This window comes from Xenopus tropicalis, chromosome 8, assembly GCF_000004195.4.
Source record: "Xenopus tropicalis strain Nigerian chromosome 8, UCB_Xtro_10.0, whole genome shotgun sequence".
NCBI lineage: Eukaryota > Metazoa > Chordata > Amphibia > Anura > Pipidae > Xenopus > Xenopus tropicalis.
This window is the reverse complement of record NC_030684.2, coordinates 89,322,878-89,344,450: the sequence shown is the minus strand read 5'-3', so window position 1 is coordinate 89,344,450 and position 21,573 is coordinate 89,322,878. Positions and strand designations below refer to the sequence as shown.

General features: G+C 37.7%; 1 protein-coding gene across 2 annotated transcripts; it reads right to left on the bottom strand.

The window, feature by feature from the left end:
* Window positions 1-1,767: 1,767 nt before the first annotated feature.
* On the bottom strand, window positions 1,768-17,141 carry vrk1 (VRK serine/threonine kinase 1). 2 transcript variants are annotated; one of them, XM_012968149.3, is made up of 13 exons: window positions 17,032-17,141; window positions 15,753-15,916; window positions 15,503-15,558; window positions 14,761-14,830; window positions 10,743-10,830; window positions 10,550-10,658; window positions 9,339-9,431; window positions 8,608-8,740; window positions 7,127-7,247; window positions 6,615-6,673; window positions 6,313-6,488; window positions 2,803-2,884; window positions 1,768-1,942 (listed from the first exon to the last, which is right to left on the bottom strand). In XM_012968149.3, exons 2-13 carry the CDS (start codon window positions 15,910-15,912, stop codon window positions 1,857-1,859), a joined length of 1,233 nt encoding a protein of 410 aa, XP_012823603.1. In that variant the 5' UTR covers window positions 15,913-15,916; window positions 17,032-17,141; the 3' UTR covers window positions 1,768-1,856.
* Between the last annotated feature and the right edge of the window lie 4,432 nt (window positions 17,142-21,573).

The window sequence follows — 21,573 nt, the reverse complement described above, 5'->3', positions numbered from 1 at the left end:
AGCAGAAAAAAATAGTTTGTCTGTAACTGAAATTAGACACCCCCTTGAAGTACTATTTACATTTATAAACCCAATGTCTCAATTCTACTGAACTCCTTAATGACAATATTCTTATGTTCCAATAAGAAATTCATTCATTTTCTTTAATTTTACTGCCTCATAAACACCTCTTCTCCAAGGTAAACATTGCCATTTTGGTCAGTCCTTCTACATAACCGAAATCCTGGTAGTTAACCTGGTGACACCTTCTACCACAGCAAGGGAGCTTAGACTATTAAATGACCGGTTTCATTTACATTATAGGAGCTTGATGTGGATTAGATAACGTCAATCTGAAAAGAGGGAAGAAGCTCCTCTCACCTCCAGATCTTTTAATACCCCACATGCAGATTGTGATCCTATGAGACAGCAGGAAGGGCTGTCCAAATGAGGTAATTATAAATGAATAACTGTCAATCAGTAAGGAGCAAAGATTATTTCAGCAGCACTCTAAAATGGTAAAGAGTGGTTTTATTCATGCTACAAAACAGGTGACATTTCACGCTCTGCCAGCCAGGCATGTTAAAGAGCTGGCAGAGCCCGAAACATTGCCTGTTCTGTGAAATCACTCTTTATTGACCGTTTTGGAGTGCTGCTGGAAAGTTTTTGTTTTGAAGATTTACCCTGGGCATAAAGCTTTGCACGCAAGGCTTTAACAAGGATCATTAAGAGTAGCACTGTTATTCTATTGTGTCAAGCAGTAACACATTTTCAGGCAAAAAGGTCAGCCACAAAGGTGCATAAAGCATTTGTCTAGTTAACAAATTGGGATACCCTGCCACATGATTGAGGTTTATTAATATATTTATTCTTGAAAAAAATTTCTTCTACACATTGCTGTTGTACCCAGGGACTGATACACTGTTACATTGATACAGTTACATTGCATAAAGCAGATCTCATTTCATAATAAAATGCTTAAAAGAACAGTTCAGTGTAAAAATGAAACTGGGTAAAATAGACACACCGCGCAAAATAAAAAATATTTGTAATATAATAAGAGGCTAAAATGTAATCTATAAAGACTGGAGTGACCAGATGCCCAACATAATAGCCAGAACTCTACTTCCTGCTTTCAGCTCTCTAACCTCTTAGTCAGTGACTTCAGGGGGGCCACATGGGACATAACTGTTCTGTTAGTTTGTAAGCACGCAGGTCAAATTCAAAAGCAAACTAACTGAACAGTTATGGCTCATATGGCCCCCCCCCTCAAGTCACTGATTGGCCACTGAGGAAGTAGTTAGACATCTGCTTACTTCAGCCTTTATAGATTACATTTTAGCATAATTATATTGAAAACATTTATTATTTTGCGCAGTCTATTTTTCCAATTTTTATTTCTACATTTTCCTTTAAAAGTAAGCATTTAAAATTTATAAATAAAACTAGCCTTAAGCGAAAGCAACAAAAGCAATATAAAATATATAGCTATGTATCAAAAATAACATCAGGTTTTAATTTTGCAGGTGAAGATTAGTTTACCTGTCCTGTAAGGCAATCCCTTAGAAGATAACTTTTTAGAAGCTGTTTTAAAACTACCAAATTTTTTTTTTTTTTTTTTAAATACCCCTAAAGTAGGAAATGTGCAGCACTTCATCTCCAAAAACTGATTATCACAGAGCATTAATTTTAATTAACTTAGGCACTCAGACTTCTTATTTTGGTCACTAAAATACATCAACGTTAAACTATGGCTATTAAAAAAAAAAGAAAACAAAAAAAAGCTACTTTAATATACAAATAAAATGTTTATTGAAAAATAATGAACACCAGTGAAGACATTTAACATATAAAAACACATAAAATCTAGAAAGTGCTCAGGAGCTACTTTTTTTCCCTCTTCCACGCCCCCTTCCTTTTGGTGCAGGTGCAGTAGGACTGCCACTGGCTTTTGCAGCACGCCCTGTAGAAAAAGAAAGGATTAACTAATAAAGAATGAGTAATTTCCATTCTATAATGGACTACATATTATAAATTACTACACATTGTTTACTAAACATCTTAGAGCTTGATACACTGATAGTTTTCAATAGATGCTGCATGGTATATTGATAATTTATTCACATTTGTAATTAGCATACAGATTTTATCTGAAGAAAGGTTATTAAAAATGTTAATGAATCCAGAACCATTCTTTCGGCCCCAGACTGACAGACCAGTAAAGACGTATGAATGTGGCAGTTAAGACAAAAAAAGTTAACATGTCTTGAATACTGCTATTTATGAGGGATGCACAGAATCCATAACTTTTGGATCTGGATCACAAAAAAAGATTCAAATGAAAACTGGACCCTACTTTGCAAATGTAAAGAACATTTAAAAAAAAAAATCAATTATAAATAAATAAAATGGCCACATTCAGTTGTTTAAAGTAACATAAATGTAAGGATTCAGTTCAGCAGAACACATAGGATCCTGCCAAATATAAACCCAGCCATTTGGTGCATCCCTACTATGCCAACCAGTCAGAAGAGACTGTTCAAGAAAATATCTATTTCTTCTACTCCAGACAGATACTTCTCCAATATACAATTAAATTCCGTTCTCTGCCTTTAAACTTCTCTATAGTTACCTGTGTTAGTATTACTCGGCAGTTAAGTTTTATCTGACAAGGCAGACTAATATTATTCAGCTATCTTGTGTATAGAATGCTACAGTTTATACGCAAAGCAGACTTTGTGCTAGATTATGTAAAATGATTAAAATTTTTCTACTACTGTATTATGTCTTGCACAGATAAAACACCAAATATTTGACACTAACCTCTTGCCTTCTTCTTTTGATCTGCAAGGTTCGGTTCTTCCGACTCTTCTGCACTATGGTCTGTTACCTTAGCCAGCTTTCTCTAATGAGGGAAAAAACACACAGCAGACATGTAACTACAGTATCTTCATATAAGACAATTGTGTAATTTGTACTGGAAGCAGTATGTATCTCTTTCTGTCCTCTGTGACTCTTGAAAAGAGCCAGATGTCAATCTGCCGCCAGGTCTGTTAATCAGATGGCTTTACACGGTTCAGGAGTCAGAACCAGAACTGCAGATAATATACAGCCAGTTATTAAATTTCTATAGCAGTAATATTTACATTGAATATTTAATGCCCATTTATGGCAAAACCAAGAAATCAAAGAGCACTATTGTTTTCCTTGCACCATTGTGCAGGAATCTGGGCACACAAAAACGGTAGCAAAAGGCACATGGCTTATCCCTAATCTATAACAGGAAAAAAACAGTACAGGTTTTTTCACTTTAAGTGGAGTGCCTGGAGAATGAATCGTGTCATATAAATAATTTGATTCCTGTTAAGGGGTAAGCATTATGTTTGCATATTTTAAAAGAAAGTTAGCATATTTCACCTATCATTAATATGGAATGCATTGCTCCAGTGTTGTGCTGTGTTTCTTTAGCACTTGGCTGACAACTTTATAGTGAAGAATAGCAGGAAGGAGAATGGCAGGCCGCCTTAATATAAACCGACTGAATAGTTTATACTGAATGATTAAACCAAAGCAATGTGCATTTTTCAATGTATGCACCAATGGAATAGTTTCCTGATTTACATGGTATGAAAACTTCCTGAGCCAAGCTCATGTCAAAGAGCTATACATATTATACGATTCTGACAACTATACTTAAGATGGGTCTCCAGCTTTGATGCTTAGAAAGCAGCTGTATAGATTCAATGCCGCTGGGCAAAGAAGGTTAGGGGGCGGAGAGTGCAATCCATTTCTCATTGAAGGAGCACTGCTTCCAGATTACCATCTAAACCCTGCTGGGCTGAACAGATTGGTTTGATAATTACATACAATAACTGCAATGGGCAGGTAACCCTCAGCTGGTACAGGGCAGCTTCCCCATGGGAGATTCCATATGCAAAATGCATTGATGGAGTGCATTAGATACATGTATTCTGCTGGTGCACAGGCCTGATTAAAGTCAGCCAGAAATTCAAGGTTAGCATGTCAGCAGATTTCTGATACATTAGTCAAAAATACACACAGACACTTCTGTTTGTTCTGATCCAAAATATAGATATGAGTTACTGTATCACAAGCTGTGCTACTATGCAAAGACAAGAGAACATTACGCTTTCTCTGTATGTAAGCGAGCTCACACAATTTGATTGCATACAGTAATAGCATACTGACATTTTCTTCATTAATACCATTTAATTTATGGCAGTAGCGGAGGCCAAAGCTGCAAAGCTGATCCTGCCTAATACTGTATATAATATAATATATATACAAAAAAGACGGAATGAAAAGACTAACTTAAGCAGCTGCTGGCTGACTATAACCCTTGGGGATCCTGCACAGAATTTGGGATACAATGCTGAAGTACCATAAGCAGAATGTCAGGTTTCTGTTGCATTGCAGGCTCAGCTTGCAGTTATTAAGGTAAAAAGTATATGATTGCGTTTGAGCTGCTTTAGTTAGCCAATTATGTCCCATTTTCTGTCAAATACATTCCAGAAGGACAAGAAATTGGTTTGGCTGATGTGTTGAAGATACCAGGGCACAGGCAAGCAACTTCTCTAGAAATAAGCTTGTCTCTTTCTGTGAGATTCCTCTTTTAACATCTGCAATAACCAATGGCTGAAAAAAGTGCCTAAAAGCAAATCAAGATGGCAGCAGTACATTCTGAACACAAGAAGACATGAGAGCACGCCTTTCCACTTTGGGTTCCCCAGAAGCAGTTTAACTTCTACTATTAACAGTTAAGAGAAAGTGCTTTCAAAATGATTGCAGAAGAGGTTAAAATGACAAGGAAAGGCAAAGTCACTTGGGGGTAGCTGCAGTGCTTCCTCCTTCCTGCTTCGCGTGCACGCGCATATGCAGTAGAGTGAAAAAGCCGTCTGCAAAACGAAGCAGGAAGGAGGAAGCACTCGCTACAGGTACCCCGGGGCTGGTGCTGTTTTCTCCTAACAGGGGCACCAGCCTGGGGTACAAGGTAAGCGATTAAAGTCACTTGGGTGTGCCTAATGTTTTGGCACCCCCAAGTGACTTAGCCTTTCCTTGTCCTTTAAGCGTCACGGATGTTCAGTAAATGTATGGTTGCAGTGAATCCCAGATCTGAGCATCTTTTGCATGATTCAGCCTTAATCCTTTCTGGAAAAAGAGTCACTTTTGGCCTAACTGAAGCACAACATGGTAAACCTCCCTAAGCCCTGTTATGTAACATTGTTAAAGGAGAAGTAATGGTACAATCATTGGGGGCAGCCAAAACTTTAGGCACCCCTCAGTGATTGTAATCGCTTACCTGATACCCTGGGCTGGTGCAGTTTTCTCCTAACTGGAGGACCAAACCAACCCGGGTATAAAGGTAAGCAATTACAATCTCTAGGGGTGCCTAACATTTTGGCACCTCCCAGTAAATGTACCTTTCATTCTCCTTTAAAAGGACATGTAAAGGCCTACTTCACTGGACAGTTCCAAAAAGTTAGGTACTCCTCAATGAAATAGTTGACAGTTTTTCCTAGAGTTGGTGCCCCTTTTCTTAGAAAACTGCACTGGTCTGCAAAAAAAACTAAGCGATGCACTAGCAGTAGAGTAAAACTGGTTTACTCTAAAACGCATGAGTGAACAATAATCTGTGTTAAGGACACCAGAAGAAAGGCAAGTAAAATGCCAGAGCAGAGCTTACACAGTGCAGTTTTATCAAAACAGGAGCACTGGCCCACAGTTTTTTATATTTAAATTTGTTTTTAAAAAATGTGCAATTTTTCACTGGTGAGTGCATGACATTTTGACACCCACTAGTGAAATAAGATTTACATGTCCTATAAGGGCTGTACTTATCTTACTAGCAATGTTCCCCTCCTCCTCAATTTGAATGATGGGGGACCATTTTTAGAATCTGACATTAGGACATTAGACTTAAAACACCTGTCGGTAAATTGGGAAATGAGTATAAAAGGAAATGGAAAGGCCAGATAAACAGTTACTCATGTTGCTTTTCCTCTTGACACATTCTTTAACACTAATGTGGGCTTGGCCTCAACTAACTTACATTAGTCCAGTCATTTGAATTTGTCTAGAGCTCTAATGCACCCTCTTCAAACAGCACCCAAATGGTGCCCCCTATAACTTTTAAATTACAAGACAGCTCGACATTTGCAAATGTGGATTGCCAGATTTCCAAGCTACCAGAGTCATGGAGAAGAACTGTGGGCATTCTGAAACCACTTCTAAGCTACTAAAACCAGCCAAAAACTGTCCCATGTGCCATTGCCTTAAAATCAGTGTAGAATTGTAAGCAAACTATGGAATTACCTTTCGTCCATTGTGAGAAACGGCTCCATTCTCACAAAGAGAGAAGTCCAGTTTCCCATCATCTTTACTGCCAATGGTTTTAAGGCCTTGTAAAAGTATCTCTCTTAAGTGCGGATATGGAGGTTTTGTAGTATAAGACAGTTCTTTAACTGCTTCCATGAACTTCCTAATTTCCTCTGCAAAAATAGAGATTTTATGGTGTCTGTGTAAGGCAAATGTATTTCACACATACTTTTAGATAAAAACAAGCAGATGATTGATTACATAGCCATTAAACAGCCAACTGAAATTTTTGTTCCTACCTGGCTTATTTTTACCAGGAAAACAGGCTTCCATAAGTTCTGAACTATCATCACCATACCTACAGAGAAGAGTACACACAAAAGCAGTTAAAATTATCAGGGACAAATGTATTTCCATGTAAATGATTTTAGTCTATTTCATTAGGAAGTAATAATGAAGCAGAAGGCTTCCAGAAAAGGGATCAGCTGGGGAAAATATGATATGTTTTGAAAGATCAGAGGAGTGTCTAAAATACATATTTTAAGATTGTAAATGCTGTCAAGTACAACAAATACATTTATGAACTCTGTAAAATCATCATAACGCAGCTGTAACCCTAGATGCCCACATACACACATATAAAGCTTATGTCATACAATATACAAAACCAAAATTAGCTTACTGTAACTAAATTTAACTATATTTGTAAGTGAAAATATATTAACAAAAAAAAAACAAACAGGAGGATATATTTACAGGCTTGCCAGAATATAACATACATATGCACATGGTTAAGTTATGAAACATATACCTTATTTTAGAATTGGTGACATAATTAGCATCACCGAGATTATCTTCCCAGGGCAGCCTGCCACACAACCACTGAATCATACAATAACCCAATATTTCCAAGTCTCCTCTTCTTGAAGGACCTGTAAATGAACCCAAATTATAATATGAGCATTTATTGTTATATATCACGAGGCAAGTTGCCTATCAATTGGCAAACTATGTCACTAATATGGGGAGTATGCTATTGCATTCCTGCAGGCATCGGTGGGCTCAAGTGCAGGCAGTGTACAATAAGTAAGGCGTCAGTTTCTTCCACACTCTGCTTTGCTCCAACACTCAATAGACATATAGGCAAGTTAAATGGTGCAAATGCACCAGAAGAAGGGAGTAACCCCCGAAAGCTTGTGCCACTTATTTTTCTGTAATAAATGTGTTAAAAGGCTTGGTCGACAAAGTGGTGTGCTTCTTCCCTTTGTAAAGTACATGGAATGGCTTGGGAGCAGCCGAGGAATTGAAGCACCCAATGGAAGTATGCAAGTGGTGTGCCGAAGAATTTTTCTATTCCTAAAAACACTGACCATGTTTGAATGCGATAGGGACTGTAGACTGTAAGCTGCACTGTCAGTTTTCCAGAAAGTTCTGAATTATGGGAAGGCCATTTCCCATTGACTCAATTATAAGCAAATAATATTTTTAAAAATGATTTCTCTGTAGTAAGTACCTTATACTTGACCCCAATTAAGATATAATTAATCCTTATTGGAGGCAAAACAATCCTACTGGCTTTATTTAATGTTTAAATATTTTAGTAGATTTAAGAAATGGATATCAAAATTACAGAAAGATCCCTTATCCAGAAAACCCCAGGTCCCAAGCATTCTGGATTACAGGTTTCTGCGGATGTATGTAGAATAGATATTAGATAGCGAGAGGAAGATTTTGGCCAGTTCAGATAGTATTTATGCACTTTTTTGTACATAACGGCCTTATGACAAAAAGCAGGGTATATTTTTCCTTTAATTTTTTTTCCTATTGAAGGGACTTGTTGACCTACTACATGTTTATTTTTAAGTTCAAGCATTAAGAAAATATCTTTCATCCCATATGCCTAGTCTACATTCTGAGTTTTTTTTCCCCAGGATGTCACATTTCAGTAGCGTGCCAAGTAATTTGCATACTTTATGTAGGTGGCCTAGCAAGTTGTTTGGACAGAAATACAAATTACTTCTTCAATAACAGCACCCCCTTAAAACAGCAAATTAACAGCTGAGCCAAAACGCAAAAAAATTATGTTTGTTAATACTAAGTTTCAAAGTCTTCTAAAATGACATTAACGTTATGGGCAAATCATAAAGATTCCCCAAAGCAAGTTTTCAATTAATACTAATCAAGAAACAAATAACTGATTTAAAAACTACTTCAATTAAGATTTTTGTGATAAGACAATATTAAGAATCTTTCTGGCAGTGTTAAGAAATTGTTGATAATTAAAATTCTTACTGACTCCTTTGTGGGCATCAATACTTGTAAATTCAATTGTGCCATTATGACATTTTCTGGGGTCTTCTTTGTACTCTTTGTGAACACTGTCTGGACAATACCTGTAGGCAAGACCATAATCTACCAAAAACACCTGCAAAAGTCAAACACAAAAAAGTTCCAGTTTTACAAACCCATCCTTGATAAAACACAAATAAGATATAGTGTAAGTGCATTTGACTTGTAGCAAGTGTTAACTGCATAGTGCTTTCATATAAGTAAGCAACCAAATATACTTCAAGTACTATTCTATGCAGTTTTCCATTGTACCATAATTCTCATTTAAATTTACATACGGGTTTATATATTTTATATAAGCAAGCCAAGCACTCCGACAGTAGAGCAAGCCAATAACTCATACATGTGCATGTTGTCTCCCTAATTCACAGGGCTGTGATGCCAGCCACCATGAATCTACACGGATGCCTTCTTGAAGCTGGAATGCACAATAGGCAGAGGAAGAGGTAGCTACCATATTGTGAAGAGACTGGTAATTTGTTCAGGAGGTAGGATTGGTAAAATAAAAAAATAAAAAAAAAAAAAAACAAAAGAAAACCAAAACACTATCATAAAATTATTTATCATCATATGTACTATGGGCTTTTATGTCAGATGTACCTGGAAGAAAAATTACCTATTATCATAACAAACCTTTTTTTAAACACTTTCAATACTATACAACTTAAACATACCTGATCTGGATTTTTATGGTGAATCAAAAGATTTGATGCTTTGATATCTCCATGTACATATTCATGTTCGTGAATATACTCCAGAATGTCAATCTGAAAAAAATCGACCCATTAACTACAGCAGTTTGGCATGTTAAACCCTTGAGAGTCAAGGCAGAAACAATGCTAGCAAAATCACTTTGCATTTCATATAATAAACAGAGAGCATAACAATAAATGGAATATATATCACCCTTTTTTAAAAAAGAGCTCATTCAGTTATGGTTATCTAAAAAGGGTGCATAAACAAGTTTGATAAGTATATATTTATCTGAAAGTTAAAAGACTATTGCACAAATTAAAGAAAAACCCAACCGTACCATCTTGGGTTACATTAGGTTCATAGTGTCATACATTTCCTCCCTTACTGTGTTAAATTGTGAAATGATGGATTCTAGGACTTTAAGTCTGTCATCATTCCACAGAATCTGTGAAAAGTGTCCCTTTGGCTTTCCAAAATTGCCTGAAGTTTCCTTGTGAGGGAACTCTGGGTGACCGAAGCGATGAATACCATCCCACTGGCGATTTACATTCTTGCCACAGGGATGGCATGTCGCCAGCAATAGTGAAGATTTATCAAGGGTGACTAATCAGCCCGTGTGCCACTGCCCTAAGAAAAGCTCCAGACTTATCACTTTAGTTGCCTGACATTTAAGAGAACACGTAATAGGTATAAACAGTTGTGGCAAATGTTGTATTTAAGTATAAAAGTCCTCCTAAGGTGAACTATGACAATAAAAATATTACTCCAACAGAAATCCACTTCCAGTTAGTTTAACAAGGGAACCCAACTCCCATGGCAGATGCTCACAGTAGTAAGAGGTCTCTCTGGAATGCACACTCTTGACCAATCTGTGCCTGACAGTGCCAGCATCTGCCACAGACAGCATGTCACCTATTGATATAAATGGGAAGTGGCTGCCCACAGGCTGGGTGTCACAACCACAAGGGTCCTGCAGGAATAAATGCAACAGACAGGTGTAATGTGTACTATGGTGACTTAATAAAAAGATTGTCACTTAATGAAAAAATGCAGAAAGCGCAACTCAAATCTCAAGTTATGAATAACAATTAGATCTACAGGAGTCAAAATTAAAAATGTAGAGGCAATATAATGTTAAAAGAAAAAAAAAAAAAAACATAGAAAAACAAAAGAATGACAAAGTTCATACCAGTCTTAAACCTAACTGTAAAACCGTTTTACGTGGAAAGATTTTTCCTTGGTTTTCAAAAATCTTCTGCAAGTCTTGACCAAAACGATCCATTACCATAAACCTGTAACTGAGAGCCAGAACAATAGGTCAAATTTTTTTTTTTTTTTTTTTTTTTTTTTTTAAATATAGTACTCTCTACTTTAATATTTACCTGTTTCCATTTTTGGTATGCAGACCAGAGCCCCAGTATCTGGGCACACCCAAGTATTTCAGTTTATGAGAGGTGCTCCACTTCTGAACTAAAACAGATAGTACCATGATTAACATGTCTATTTGTGATACGAGAATGGAACTTGTGTATTACAAGAAAGCTTTAGTATTAAGCTACAATTTCAAAACAAAATAAACAGCTTTCAAGAAATTAATGCGAACCTTGAAATCATGAAATCTGATTTCAAGACAAATGAATTTATGCAGCTTAGGATCAAGTATAAGATATTGTTTTATCATTACAGAGAAAAATAAAATCATTAAAAAAAACAAAACAAAAAGGAGTTGGCCTTCCAGTAATTTTGATCGCTCTGGATAATTTTTTTCTGGATAAAAGATCTCATACCATACAAATATGTTTAGCAACTATTGCTCTAAAAGTAAACATCATCCTTATGAAGGTATGAACGTGTATCTAATCTTCATAAGCAACATAAAACAATACAAATGCAAACGTGGTGACACTAGTTAAAATGGAGAAAATTAACTTTTTCACAAAATATAATCCCTAAATATTGCAATGCACTAAAAATACAGGCAATATATACTGAAAACGGTCAAACTCTGTAGGTGTTTAAAATGCAACTTCTGAAGTCCCCCATTAATAACTTACATGTCACTGTTTCAACGGGCCTCTTCCCTTAGATTATGTATCACATGCCAGGATCAGCATATGCACTTGGGGAATATAAAGCAAAGTAACATGCATGTGCATCTACCCTGCTGTACTAGAGCATGTGAGCAACAATAAACATGTGTGCATGCTCCAACTTTTTATTTTTTTTAAGCAAACTGTTTGGTTGCGGTCACTAGTCCTGGAGATCATAATTTGGTTGTTATTGCATAACCCATTAACTTTTAAAATCTAACAGATTATCTTAAGCGCTACATTTATGTGCTGCTGAACCAGTTTAATTTCTGTTTGCGTTAAGTCTCAGAGCTACAAGCAAGTAGGTAAATTTCATATGTAAATAAAAGACAAGTTGACATGAAAACGAATCTAGAATGTTGTAGACAGCGGAAATTAACTAATTTTGCATTTATTCTACTTCTTGACGAAAGACAAATCTAAATAATCGGGAACTGTCACTAATAAAAAAAAAAAGACCCCTATTAACTTGAGGTGCCAAAGAGAATTGTTAGGTTTGTTCCCCAGGTCAGTGTTCCTTTTAGTAAGACAAAAAAAAACAAAAAAACTGGCCTAGGTAAGTCTGAATCACAGTGCCATACAACTTTGCATTCCTAGTCATACTTCTGATTAGCCCATGGACCTTCAAGCTACTGGGCAAAACGAAAGTCTGACTTGGAACCAGTAAGCAAGGTAAGATGGTGCATGGTGATGCGATTCAAACGTCCCAGGCTGAGGCAGCTATTCTATTTCCTGAAGGTTGCTTAGCCTCTTGCTAGTGTATAAGGGCTTCCTTGTCCTTTAATAACAAAGTGAACTGTTAAAGGAGAGATTTTATATAAAGTTCATATTCAGTTATAATATTCATCCTCCTTCAAAATGTGAAATGATGCAGAAAGAAAGATGTTTTGAAAGAATTTTACCTCATAAAACTGCCATTATATATGAGCTGCATACAGAACCTCTCTAATCAGAAGCCAGAGAGAAATGAAAGATGGGAGTGTCTCTTCAGCCTCAAAAAGGAAGTGGTCACAGCACTGACTGACAGGCTACTCAACAGTAGCAGGAAAAACCCCTCCCAGATTCCTCCTTCTGTGTCTCTCTGCTTGTGCTGCTGCCAGGGGGATATGGGGGGGGGGGGGTGGAGAGGATAGAGCAGAGCAGGAACGGACTGCCTGTAACATCACAAATCACCGCCCACCCGCTCGGTTACTGAAGTCTATCAGGGCAAGCAGCCCTAGCCACATACTGAAGACTCTAAACCAGAAGCTTGCAAATGCATATCTATGTATGTATTTATGTATGTATGATAAGTATGCTTATCACAGGAGGGAGAATTCAGCACAAAATAAAGTGATTACAGACTAAAAGTGAGTTAGGTGCTAGGAAGAAAACAAACAACAGCATAAGGCAATTGTATCCTTTCAGGGCAATGTCATATCTTGCATTTTTTAAGACTGCCTATTCGGGTCACAACTACTCTGACAAGCCTGTAATCCACCTGTAAGAGCCCATGAATGACTTGTGACAGTAGTTATACACTTCTGTTATTACAAGTCAAGAATTGGGGCGCAAGGACTGGGGGCCCCTTGGCAGGTACTTACTTTGCCACCAACCACATTAGATTGCCAACATTGTGACACTCATCCTATCTGCTAAACAGGGTTCAGATAGAAGATCTGAGTTGCCCAGAGGAGTGGAAGGAAAGGGGGAGTGGGGGTTGGAGAGTTGGAGAGCAGTGGGGCAAAAGAACATGAGAATAGTTGAGGGAGGGGGTTGTGCCGAGTGATTTCAGGCCTTGCCCTGGCCACCCTACTGTGTTGCCACAGGTCTGGGTAACTGGTTGCTAGGGTCTTATTTACTCTAAATCACCGCCCACCCGCTCGGTTACTGAAGTCTATCAGGGCAAGCGGCCCTAGCCACATACTGAAGACTCTAAACCAGAAGCTTGCAAAAGGGTTTGGTAGAGCACAGTTTTCCATTATGGACATATTAAAAACCAAAAGGTATTAAAATAAAAGAACTTCTATTTTACATGGTTTAGTGCATTGTAAAAATGTATAGTATATGTCCCCTTCAACAAAATGTTATTTTGAAATATACATTTCTTAGTGTACTAGTTCATGCTGTCAGAAGTACACTTCAAATTACTGACTCCAGTACTGACAACCAGTTAAAGCAGGTCAAATCTATCGACAACCCACAGCTTAAACTTGTTTACAGCTTGGAAAAAAATGTTAGCTTGGGGAACATATAATTAAATATATGAAAAATTAAAAAAAATTAAAGTGTGAAACACCTGTATGAATATTAACTACAGTGGATTTTTTTTATAACAGCGATAAGTTCCCTTTAAATTTCTATTTTTTAAGTCATTGCAGTCATGTCATGCAAAAGTTATTATAGCAGTGACGACCAGCATTACCAATAAGCTGATTATCCAGTACATGACAGCTCAATTAACCCATGTGGTTGAAGCAATGCAAATTCCTATGGTTAAAAAGTGCTGAACTAAAACATTTTAAAAAGAACTATACTGTGAATATTCCCTGGAGCTAGTCAAACTGTTACCTTTTCAGAAGTGAATAAACATCTTTAAAAATGACGCACATTCCTCATCTTACAACATGCTTCAAATCTCCATTTACAGAATGTGTCACGTGCAGCCCCATGCATAACGGAGAGCAGTATTGCTTTAATCGTGTGATGCTTTAAAGCACTAAAACCCCCAGCATTTACTGTAATCTAAGTATGGCAGGTAATAACGAACCAAAACCCATTCATCTTAATTGCACTGACACTGAGCTTTCAGAAAGAGCCAGCTCTACACATCAGAACTGCTTTCAGGAAACCTAGTGTTTTTCCTACTGAAGGAGTCCCAAGCCGGACTTGGAATTCTAACTATTGAGTGCTATTCTGATATCTAATGGGAGCTGCTATTTTGATACCTTCCCATTGCACAGGTCACATGGCTGTGGCACCCTGGGAAATGAAGAATATGGCTAGCCTAGCCCCATGTGTAATTTCAAAATTAAATATTAAAAAAATCTGTGTTTTTGAAAAAAAGATTTCAATGCAGGGTTCTGCTGGAGAAGTGCTATTAACTAATGCATTTTGAAAAGAAAAAAAAAAAAAACTTTTTCCCATAATAGTATTCCTTTAACACTCAGGTTAAATAAAATACCCAGCATTGCTGTGAAAATGCCGTTAATGTTTTAAAACAAATAAAATTACACACTGAGAAAGGTAAAATCTCTGTAGAGTAGTAACTTGTTATCTATTGTTGATATATTGGGAAAGCACAATCAGACAATATTAAGGTCCAACTTACTCTGGTCAGGTTTTGCAGCACGCATGTAGAACTTAAGTTCAGAGAAAAGTGGTCCATTCTCACTTGGTTCCTACAGATTTAAAATATGGTTTAACATATAACAGCATCCTATTAACTGTAGTTAGAGTAAATCCATAAATGTATATGGCATTTGCTTTAGGTCAGGCATTCCATCTTGCTTTATAAGACAGCATTCATTCCATATCAGTCAGGGATCCAACGGAAACCCACAGTTCATAAGTACAGGCTTTGAATAGGATCAATTAGCTGAATGATAATAACAAAAAATCTAGGCAAAAGGAACACCTCCAGTAGTTTTATAATATGGCCTTTAAAAAAAAAAAAGGTATATGTCTATAGTTACAGAATTGTCCAATGCTCAATGCTAAAAAAGACATACTTTAAATAAAACTAGAATAATAACATTGTATCTACTGCTGTAGGTTACTGCAAAATATTCCTCTGTTTATGCATACCGGTAATTCTAGCAATGTACTAGTAAACAAACCATTAAAAATATCCATTCATCCATAATTCAAGAGGGATAGCCTTTTAAATTAACTAGAGTTTGTAGTGTTTTGGCCACTCTAGACAAAACTGAATTATCTAAGGATACTCCTAACACTGAGGTCTATTTAACTTTTCGCACTATCTATTGCATTGGTAGGATGGAGTTACAATGATAACATCACCCAATAGATCACGGATACTAAAAGGTAATAGTAGGGGAAAAACCACTTACTACTTTAATGACATACGGAGCATCTGGTCCTACAGTTCTAGAAGAATTTTCATCCGCTGAGAAATAAAATCTTACATTATTGACATTTCCATTTTGAATTTATATAGTTTACTTTATATTAGTTATATAACATACGTAATAGAATTAAAATGGGTTCAGCTGTGTGGTACCTGTAAGTTTGTGTGCTATCCATCAAGAAAATGTGAAACATAAGAACACAATTCCATTTACAAAATAAATACAAATTTACCAAGATAAAGACGGCCAAATCCACCCTGTCCAATAGGTAACCCCAATTTCCATTGCTTTTTTGCTGAATCTGTTAGCACTTCCCCTGCAGGAAACTCTTCAGCCAACTTTCTTTTAGCTGGGGCCTTTCTGGCTCCTGACGCTGCTTTTTTGGGTGGCATTTTTCTGCATTGGAAATGAAATTTAGACAAAAATTAAAAACAGAATTCAAAAGTGATTTTAAAAAATATCTATGTATGTATTTATGTATGTATGATAAGAATGCTTATCACAGGAGGGAGAATTCAGTACAAAATAAAGTGAATACAGACTAAAAGTGGGTTAGGAGCTAGGAAGAAAACAAATAACATAAGGCAACTTGTATCCTTTCAGGGCAATGTCATATCTTGCATTTTTTAAGACTGCCTATTCGGGTCACACCTACTCTGACAAGCCTGTAATCCACCTGTAAGAGCCCATGAATGACTTGTGACAGTAGTTATACACTTCTGTTATTACAAGTCAAGAATTGGGGTGCAAGGACTGGGGGCCCCTTGGCAGGTACTTACTTTGCCACCATTGTGACACTCATCCTATCTGCTAAACAGGGTTCAGATAGAAGATCTGAGTTGCCCAGAGGAGTGGAAGGAAAGGGGGAGTGGGGGTTGGAGAGTTGGAGAGCAGTGGGGCAAAAGAACATGAGAATAGTTAAGGGAGGGGGTTGTGCTGAGTGATTTCAGGCCTTGCCCTGGCCACCCTACTGTGTTGCCACAGGTCTGGGTAACTGGTTGCTAGGGTCTTATTTACTCCAGCAACCCGAAAGAGGACTGAATGACATATTAGAAGATGAACAGTAGAGGGCCAGAGCGGAAGTATAACTATTAACAAGTAACAATATTATAGGCTCACAGAGCAATGGCTGTTTGGCCCTACCAACAACCAGAAAGCATTTTTAACTGTTAGCTGGAAAGTGTCAGAAGAGCAAAAATGATAACAACAAAAGACCAACTGAAACGTTGCTAAGAATAGCATATGCATTATACATTAATTTATAGATGAACCACCTCTTTAAATGCAGCGGAACGAATTGGCCAAACAACTAAACAGCTCTGATATGAAATTCACATGTTGGCAGGTGCAAGGGAATAACAAGAGATCGATAATACATTACTTATCAGACCTGCCCTGTGTAACAGTACTACTACCAATACGCACCCAACACAACCTCTAAAATGGCGTTTATTCTGTTGCTTTTACTAACAACATACCGCCCAATAGTTCCGATTTGTCTTAACACAGACCTCCGTGCCCGACCGCTACTTAAACTTCCCGCAACGCAATAAACGTCCTACGCTCCCGCCTGCAGCTTCATCCCGCCGTCACAAATCTCATCTCGCGAGAGCGTGGCGTCACGACTGCACGTATATAAGCGCAGTGACGCGCAAATTGAAGCTTTTGAGGAGTGACAAAGGATGGTTGATGTTGTTGCACAATCATAAGATCTTAGTCATTCTTAGCGGTCTATTCTAGTCAGTCTAACTAGCAGTCATAATCTGTTATTACAGGAGCAGTAACACCAAAAAATGAAAGTATATAAAAGTAATTACGATGTAATTTTTCCCCTGCACTGGTACAACTGGTGTGTTAGCTTTAGAGACACTACTATAGTTTGAACAAAACTGCTGTGTAGCCATGGGGGCAGCCATTCAAAAGAGAAAAGGCACAGGTTACTTAGCAGATAACAGATAAACACCATTATATTCTACAGGATTTATCTGTTACCTGCTGTGTACCTTGTGCCTTTTCTCCTTTTTCAGCTTGAATGGCTGCCCCCGTGGCTACCCAGCAGCTTATTTCTATAAACTATAGTGTGTTTCTCTGGCAAACATACACATTTTACTACTGCAGGGCAACAATATTTTAATTCCTTTAAAACACTTTCATTTTTTGCTGTTCCTTCAGGTAGGGAAAGTAAGCACGGCCTGCTATGGGGGTCTGCTTATAGGGAAGAAAGTGATTTGTTAGTGGTTTGATGCAATTCACGCAGTAGTTGGTAGCAATTTGTTGCTTAATAGAACACTTACTTTTGCCAGGAGACCACATTTTTTTCCTGCCTGCCAGAGTCTCTGTTCTCGATATTTCAGACGTCATTTTTAATGCTTCTACTTGTGCAGGAGCACTGTGCATGCCATTACAAGAGTCTCTGCTCCCAATATTTAACTAAAAGTAAAATTATGTATTTGCTTATAACCCCAACCAAGGCATAAAAAATATACTTTGTCCTTGCTAACTATATCTGGCATATCTTTTTTCCAATTTGACCAGAAAGGAAAGGGGTTTTGTGCAAACTAGGGCTGGTTGAAATGAAGTCATGTAGTTTTTTTTTTTTTAATACTCTGAGGTCCTATTGTTTTGTTGTAAAACAAGGGCCACATTATTTACAATGTAGGGTCTAGCTAATTTTGGGAAAATAATTGGTGAAATTGACCAAAATTAATATCAAATGTTTAGGGCAGTGGCACATGGGGAGATTAGTTGCCCGCAAAAAATCTTGACTATTGTGGGCAACTAATCTCCCCGACATGCCATCCCAGCGGCAACTATGTAAATCGCCGGTGGGATAGCATACACGTCACTTCAGTTTTCCTTGCGAGGCAACTTCAGGCGACCAAAGCAATGCTTATGCCATACCACCAGCGATTTACATTCTTGCAGGTGGGGTGGCATTACAGGGAGTTTAGTCGTCCACAATAGCGACGATTTATCTCCCCATGTGTTCACTGCCATTAAGGATTTTATCACAGTGGCATTAGAGGGTCCCAGAATTTTGTGCCAACATTGTGCAGAGAGCTAAAAAATTTACCTAAAGCGATTTCTTCATTTACTCTGGTCCTAACTGAAGTTTGCAGGATTCTTGTCAGTTCTGCAACAGAAAGTTCCAAGGCCAAAAAGGGCAGTGGCGAAGACTGGTGCTGGAAACTTGAAATCAATTAGCAGCAGTACCACCCAAATTTTCTTTATAGTACGGGATAGTGGGGATGTAAATGTATTCATGTGATCATTAAACAGCTACATTTTTCCTGAAACAATACCATTGGCTATTTGCAGGTTGCCTTGTCAATTGTGCCATGGAACAAAATGAGACACCTTTTCCTGATTACCAGCATTATCTGCTGCCCCCAAAGCCCCAGTCCCAATATTTAACCAAAAGTAAATATCACCTCCCCCATCCCAGGCTGCTACTTGTTCCAGGGAACAAAAAACTTCCTGCTGCTTAACAGCAATAAATGCCGCCACTGGAGTACTCACTCTTAATATTTGGCCTAAAAGTATGTTATTACCCTCTGCTTAGGAAACAGGTTTTCAACAACATCTGGCACTACCAGACCCTCCACTCCCAATATTTCAAAAAGAGTACATTTCATTTTTTTCCAGTTTGCCAAATTGACAAAAAACTGTTATTTTTGGGCAAACTAAAGCCAGGTTAAATTAATTAATCTACAACTTATGACTTACTTAGTTTTTACTTTTCCTTCTCTTTTATGAGAATGCAATGACTGAAATCAACCAGTTGACCAAATGTTATCTTAGGCTCATTACCTTGATGTCCTAAATAACAGCAGTACATATGGCAGCAGGGGGTGCCTTACTTCCCTTTGTATATGATAGGACAGACAAGGAACCCACAAAAAAAGACAAAATGAAAAATAGAGTCTATAAAGTACCCCACTTAATAGATAATGTTTTTTTCTGCCCTGCCTTTTTGTGGTAGGAATGCAGAATGTATGGGATTCTAAAGATCCTGGGTCTCAGTTTCACCGATTGCCATTTAGGGAATTAATAGGTGGGAAGCTGCAGCAACAGGGATAACCTGCTCTTATCTGTGCTGAGTCGGTCAGAGGCAAGCACAGGCACTGAAGACACAAAATTACACCACCATGTTTTGCACATTTGCAGAGGATACGTATGATGTCACAACATCTTGCATATGTGCAACCAGGAAAGTTTAAACAGGAAACAAGCAAGCCACACTGCCCTCAACTTGTGCATGAACATACACGATTCAGAGTGCCACAGCTGCTTCTGGAAGCTTCATAGGTATTTCTAATAGCCTTCTTGCTTCCCTGTTTTTCTTCCTATCACCTTTTATTTTGGAATGACATTCAATTTTTTTTCTTTTTTTTATTAAAGAAATCCAGTAAACAAGCCTCCAAAACAAAGCATTGTGCTGGCAGGGAACATACGCCTTCATTACTGGATAATTCCCATAAATGGAGGTACGATAGTTGCTTAGCTAAGGATAATCCAGCTTCTTCAAATCCCATGAAAGCATCTATGTGATGTTGACTACGATGTTTCAGCAGACCTTTCTGGGATTCAAGGAGTCACTTGGTAAGGGGGCTTCAATCAGCCAATGCAGGTCCTTCCTGTATTGGGGATTTTTTGTTTCTAGACGAATCTACAATCCAGGTTTGGAGGGAAATCAGCCTGCTAGATCTCAGGGAAGAACCCAGAGAGTAAATGGAACTTCTGACTCTAGAAGCCTGCCAGTGGAGAGAAGACTTGCTTTTTTTTCTAAATCATTGGCAAGAACTAATTATAAACCAATTGTTACTGCAGTTAACAGAAGAAGGAAACATGATATAATTTCAAAATATTCCTACTCCAAGATTCCTATCCGTGCCAATAATTTTATTTCGAAAGCAAGAGGCATTGGAAGAAGCTAAAAAATAATTTTACAATAAAAATGTTCTGAGAGTCAGAGAATGAGAGAGACTTAATCCATAGTGATCTTGGTGCCAAAGCCTGATGATACTCTCTGTATGACAATAGAGATAAGGTATGTGAATCAGTTTTTCTAAAAGAGTTGCTTTTGCATGGAAATCAGTCCTTTATCTTTTGGATTACGGGGACTATCAAACTACCATCAATCTCAAAGACACATACTTGTACATACCTATTTTTAAACAAACAGAAAGTAGGATTGCTGTCTTCATTTAAAATCAACTAAATCCTTTTTAGTTCTGTGTTTTGCCCTTTAGAATAACATCTGCTCCAAGGCTATTCACAACGTTTATAGCATCTGTCACAGTCTTCCTCAGAAAGCTCAGGTACGCACACTGTGCCATATCTAGATGATTGGTTAATGAAAGCAATATCATCAACTTTTCTCCTGAAACATCATTTAAAGACCTTGGTGACTTTCTAATATCTAGATTGTAAACACAAAGAAGTCCTCTTTTCAACATTCCAAGAGGAAGTAATTCCTATGGATATGTTTCAATACCATCAGCATGTCAATGTCATGCCTTAGAGGATTCACAATCTTCATGCCCAGGTGGCTCTCCTGGTTAATTCATTGCCTGTTCTAGTTCTAGGCCTGATGGTTTCCTCTGTAAAATACTCCCTTGGGTGAGTTTTTATATGTGTCAGCAAAAATTTTTTGGCTTTATGGTGCAGGGAGGTAGTCATTACCTCAACACAGATCATCTCCAATGAAACCAAGTTGACTCAGGTCTAGTGTATCCAAACAGGTGAAGACAAACAGGCCAATTCTGGAACCAGACTGGCTTCTATATACTATGGATTCCTCTGCCATCAGATGAAGGTCATATTAAGAAGAACGGACTGCTTAAGGTCCTTGAAATACCATGAAGAAATCTCTATGCTCCAACCTCAGTAAACTATGCAAACTATTTTCATTACTGTATTGGTCTTCCAAAGGTTTACCAATGGAAAGCAAAGATTAAAAACCTGGTTTCCTAAAACCAGAATTGCTGTCTAGATCTGGAACATTTGAAACTCGCTGTCTGGGACTTGACAGGCCCTTACTAACCTCCTAC

What these genes read in the sequence shown, in the direction of transcription:
- vrk1 (XM_012968149.3), bottom strand. Translation starts at nt 15,912, where the DNA reads ATGCCACCCAAAAAAGCAGCGTCAGGAGCCAGAAAGGCCCCAGCTAAA. An exon ending in ATTTGGCCGTCTTTATCTTG is followed by an intron (nt 15,559 to 15,752) that starts GTAAATTTGTAT and finishes TTTATTTCTCAG; the next exon opens with CGGATGAAAATTCTTCTAGA. An exon ending in TCAAAAGAAGAAGGCAAGAG is followed by an intron (nt 1,943 to 2,802) that starts GTTAGTGTCAAA and finishes CTTTTTCTACAG; the next exon opens with GGCGTGCTGCAAAAGCCAGT.